Raw genomic sequence first — 5,000 nt, forward strand, 5'->3', positions numbered from 1 at the left:
TAGAGCATTAACTGGAGCTTGGATTGCTTTGCACCACGGTGTTGATTCAGCGCAGTGATGTCACCAACACACGAGTCGGCGCAGTGCGTGATTCGGAATCTTGAATAGAGTGGAGACTAAAAAGGCAGTGTGAAGGGTGTTGTTGGCGAGTTGGCGAAAGACAGTGGAGTTAAAATCTCTCAGTTTTATTTTTAATTAAATTATGCTGTTAATGATTTTTTAAAAGATTGGTGTGGTGCCTGACACCATTCGATCCAATGGCCCCACGCCACTGTTTTGATACATATATTTCCACTACTTTCGTTCTGGTCTTCAACTTTAGGTTGACACAACTGGACGCATTTTCTGAAACACATTTTTTGCTATTGCTATTCTTGTCTATATGTTGTGACGTTAGAACAGTTTATTATATATTATGTTATGTTATGTAAGATTTTATCAATTAAGGTCCCAATTATTTTATTCTTGTATATAACTTAATGGCTATATATCTGTTTGAAACGATTGTTTCAATTTATGTATATTAGGCTGTTTTTATATTTATATTATGCTAGAACATGGATTAACCAAATTCTTTGATGATATACATTTTAATTATAGATGCTTAAATTTATCAGAAAAAGGATGCTGATCTGTTGCAAACTGTCACAGTATATAGATGTTTCTCTGTGTTTACTTTAAATTTGGCATTTATTTTAAAAATAGAAGCGAGTATTCACTTCATTCCTCCGAGAATCTTTTATTATCTATTTATAAATGAATATCAGACAAAATTTATAGAATTGGAGAATAAGAACAATATTATAATAAGATGTTGTTACCAATCATGTTTCCTTCTATTTTATACCAACAGTTTTACAATTACCAGCTGCTTTCAATTTGATGGAATCGGATTGCCAGATTTTCTCTGTAAGTTTTATTATGATTTTACTCGACGTGCACATTTTACAGATCTGATAAACTAACGCAATTATGGGCTTGATTTAGCAGGTTGTAATGGACGATATTTTGCGTTGGTTTGAGAGTATTTCCATCACAACACTACAATGAGGCCATAATTATTTGGGTTATCAGACCTGCAAATAAATACACATTGGTTTTATTTAACTAATGCTGAAGCACCCCAAAAAAGACACCCCCCCCCCACCCCCACCCCTCAAAAACCCAACAAATATATATTTTTTTAATTGAGCTTTTATATTGCGCAATATCTAATAAAGGTCGAAGGGGAAATTGAACAATAACTGTGATTATATTATTATGATTGGGAATTCCTCTTTTTTGCTTTAACAGATTTTGATTTGGAATGGCATTTGGATACAAAGGACGGCAACAATAGCAACTCAGAACAAAGAGCAGTTTACCAAGCAACTCGAAGTTCTACAGACAAGAAAACGATTAAACTCGGCAAAGCTGACGAATATTGCACACCGTCAAACGCTTATATCAGAGTAAGAAATATTTTTATTTTGTTTCTTTTTTTTACAATTGAAATTAACTCTCTCCTTACCGACATTTTCTTAATTTTTCCCAAAACGTCATAATCCCACAACATAAAATTGATTTATAAAACTCTAACAATAGGGAAACGAACATGCTATTCATAATATTGTTCATCAAAACAAGCTGTACAACACAGTATTAAAATCTTATAACTCTAACATAAATATTCTCCAAATTATGTGATGTACAAAGGATAAAATGTTGAGAAAATTGTTGGTAAAGAAAAGGGTTAAAATACAATTTTGGTTTTTATAAATGTGACCAATTATTTCAAATCGGTATAATGTGAGGATGAACGTAATGAACGTAAATTCAAATTTCAGCCTAATGTAAGGAAGTTGGTTTAGTAGTTGGTAGGTAACATATGTGACCCACTGTCTCAAAGCAGTATTAAGTAGGGATGAACTAGGAACTGAAAACTGGATTTATAACAACAGACATGACACTTATTAGGGTTCATTTCTATTCTTTTTGGTGAGAATAAATACAATTTCTTATTATGTAAAAAAAAAAAACCCTCAAAGCTTCGTATAACATGCCATTTTCATTCTAATTTCACTTCTCTGGGTCCCATTCATCTCGACATAATACAGAGACAATGGGAAACATTTATGCTATTTTGGTCTTTCTGCAATGATTTCTTCCAATTCCTTCCATTCCTGTCGTACTTTAAGTGTTTAAAGTCACTGCAACTTAGTGTCCATGTGGATCGTCCTGTAGTGTTCTAAGTGTTTGATTATTCAGAGCTACCATTATTAGTTATGACTACTTTCACACGTTCACAAGGAAGAGAATTCCATTTCGTTTCATCTTGACATTGTTACAGATTTGCATTCATGGGCAAATAGCCCTTTTGCATCTAATCGATTCAGATTCAGATTCTGATTCAGATTATATTATATGTATTTGTTAGTACAGTAGACTCCTGATCAAGCCAAAACAACTGGATCAGAAATTTTGTTTGACTTCAAAGCAAGATTGAGTTTATCCATTATCAATGGAACTTACTTACTTAAATAAAAAACAGAAATGTTGGGCCCAACAAGAAATGTTGACCTTAAGCAGAAGTTAAATTTAAGCATGTTGACTTTATGCAGATTTTACTTTAGGCATTTTGGCCTTTCTCTGCCACTCATTAGAAGTCTAATAACATTTGAGAAGTTAATGACCATATCTATTTTCATCTACAGCCTGACCTAGCAGACAAACTCAGTCCAATAAAAATCAACTTGGATTTCAAACTTAATATAAAAGAAGAGGAAAAGAATTCCAGAAGCAAGAGAGATTTACAGCCAATTTTAGATTCATCGCTTCCACCTCACAGTTCTGTTTCGGTAAGAATATTTAAAACGTTAGATGTTATTAGGGCAAAATAACTTTCAAAAAGATAAAGAAATGGATTAATGATTAAATATACAAAACAAAGAATCAAGGACCAATGAAATGCTTTTTGGTGTTGAAGATAGATTCCAATCATATTTAAGAATAATGCTTACATCTCCATTAATACTAACGAAAGAGTGATAATGGAGAGGCTTCGGTTGGGAACATTACAGACAATGGACGTTTCAGGTACAAACCCTTCGTCAGCACAACAATAAACAAATAAACGTTGACAAAAAATTATTTGTTTATTGTTGTACTGATGAAGAATTTGTACCTGAAACGTCCATTGTCTGTATTGTTCTCATCAAACGCCTCTCCATTATCACTCATTCATTAGTATATTCACGATCCCAGGCTTCAGGCAGCTCCACACCGCTCTCAACTTTTACATCTCCATTAATATCTCTAATTATTGGTCATGTATGTGTTTTTCAAATCGGTGTTATAATAAATTGAAATTAGAAGCAGAAGCCTCATTCAAAATTGGGAATGATCAACGAACATCTCAAATCATATTCTACAGCTTCATGTTTTTAAAAATATATATATATATACATTATCATTATTACAGTTTTATTTCTTTTTTTTTTATGAAGAAGCAGGTAATGAGAAGAAAATTATGTGGTCTGTGGAACCTTCAAAATGGAAGTTACGTATAGGCTAAAAAGAAAGAAGAATAAAAATCAATTAGCTATAGATGCTTCCTAACCAGATGAACCCAGGAGTTCTCAATACTGATATAGATAACATATTTCTCATTCATTTGTTTATTTATTTAAAAGTGTTATTTTGGGTTTTTTTTCACAGATGGTTTTTGTGAATAATTGCGGTCCGGATCAAGTATGTGTACCAGACTTGTATGTCTCATTTATGTCGTAAGTATTATAATGTCGTTCTTTTACTTACGTACATACTTGCATACTTACTTAGTCCCTTCACTATTGCTTGAGCATACGCCATCATAATCATAGGGGAAGATGAAGAAAATAGACTATAAAGTCAAAACAATCATAATTGCAACAAACAAAAAAAACTGTGCATTTTGAAATTGAAGAAATGAAACTCTCTCTTTTCAATGAAAATACTGATTGTATCGCAAATTGTATAACTTTATTAAGCTTAAAATTCAATCTCATTCACCTCGAAATATTGCCTAATTTGAGATGATTGGTCACATATTGACGGCATCATTCTAAATCCATGTAACTGGAAAATAATAAAATTTATTTTGGTAAGCTAATAATGTTCAGAACATCTTTTTCGTAATCCCCTTGTCATTTGGGACGCCTAGGCGCAGTATAAATAGCAAATGTCATCAAAACATGACAGATAGTTCTCTGCATCAGGAACGCATGTAGTGATGGTTTTTGTTTTGTTTTTTTTGTTTTTTTTTTTGGGGGGGGGGGGGGGGGAGGGCTTGTCTCTCCTGTAGATTTTACCAAAACCATTTACACGGTTGGAAAATAACAAAGTCGATATAAATTTTTTAATCTTGAACAATATTGAATGAAAGAATAACTTTTTTGTGAAAGCTTGAACTTGATCTTTACTTTACATCCTGATTTTATTTTCAAAAGAGATTATCTAATAGAAATGTAATGGTTTTAATATATGAGTGATGATAAATGAAGACAAAAGCACACTAGGGGGAGCAGTTTTTTTTTTCATAATTATTGATTATGGGTACTTTTTACTTTTTAAAAATATCTATTCATTTATTCATTCACTTTGTTCATTTATTTATTTGTACATGAATATGAAGTGTGAACATGAAAATGTACTAAAAGAGACATTTTATCTACAGCGTTGATAAGGAACATGTTGCTGGCAGCAGCAAGGAGCTGGAAATTTTGATTATAGTTGGCAACAATGGCGATGACTCGTTCAACTCCAAGCTTTTTGTTGACATGCCTCCTGGTGTTGACTACAGTGGCATTTCAGGCGAAAGGTCAGAGGTTACCATCAGTTGTGATCCTTATAGAGACGGAAGTCAAGTTGTCGTCTGCAACCTTGGAAATCCAATGACTGAAGGATCTAGGGTGAGTAGTTTAGGGCAACAGCAGCAGCTTCAAATGGTGTCACATGACTATGTAATGGTGATGTATCCAGGC

General features: G+C 33.0%; 1 protein-coding gene across 2 annotated transcripts in view; it reads left to right on the forward strand.

The window, feature by feature from the left end:
- Positions 1–5,000, forward strand: part of LOC144965758 (integrin alpha-8-like) — a 129,314-nt gene that overhangs the window by 112,628 nt on the left and 11,686 nt on the right. For both annotated transcript variants that reach the window (XM_078901422.1, XM_078901421.1), the window contains exons 18-22: positions 854–909; positions 1,294–1,451; positions 2,694–2,837; positions 3,697–3,764; positions 4,694–4,928. In XM_078901422.1, coding sequence (XP_078757548.1) covers positions 854–909; positions 1,294–1,451; positions 2,694–2,837; positions 3,697–3,764; positions 4,694–4,928 — 661 coding nt within the window. The remainder of the gene's footprint in view (positions 1–853; positions 910–1,293; positions 1,452–2,693; positions 2,838–3,696; positions 3,765–4,693; positions 4,929–5,000) is intronic.

The sequence above is a fragment of the Berghia stephanieae genome, chromosome 2 (assembly GCF_034508935.2).
Source record: "Berghia stephanieae isolate SIO BIC M18660-M18661 chromosome 2, UCSD_Bste_1.3, whole genome shotgun sequence".
Classification (NCBI taxonomy): domain Eukaryota; kingdom Metazoa; phylum Mollusca; class Gastropoda; order Nudibranchia; family Aeolidiidae; genus Berghia; species Berghia stephanieae.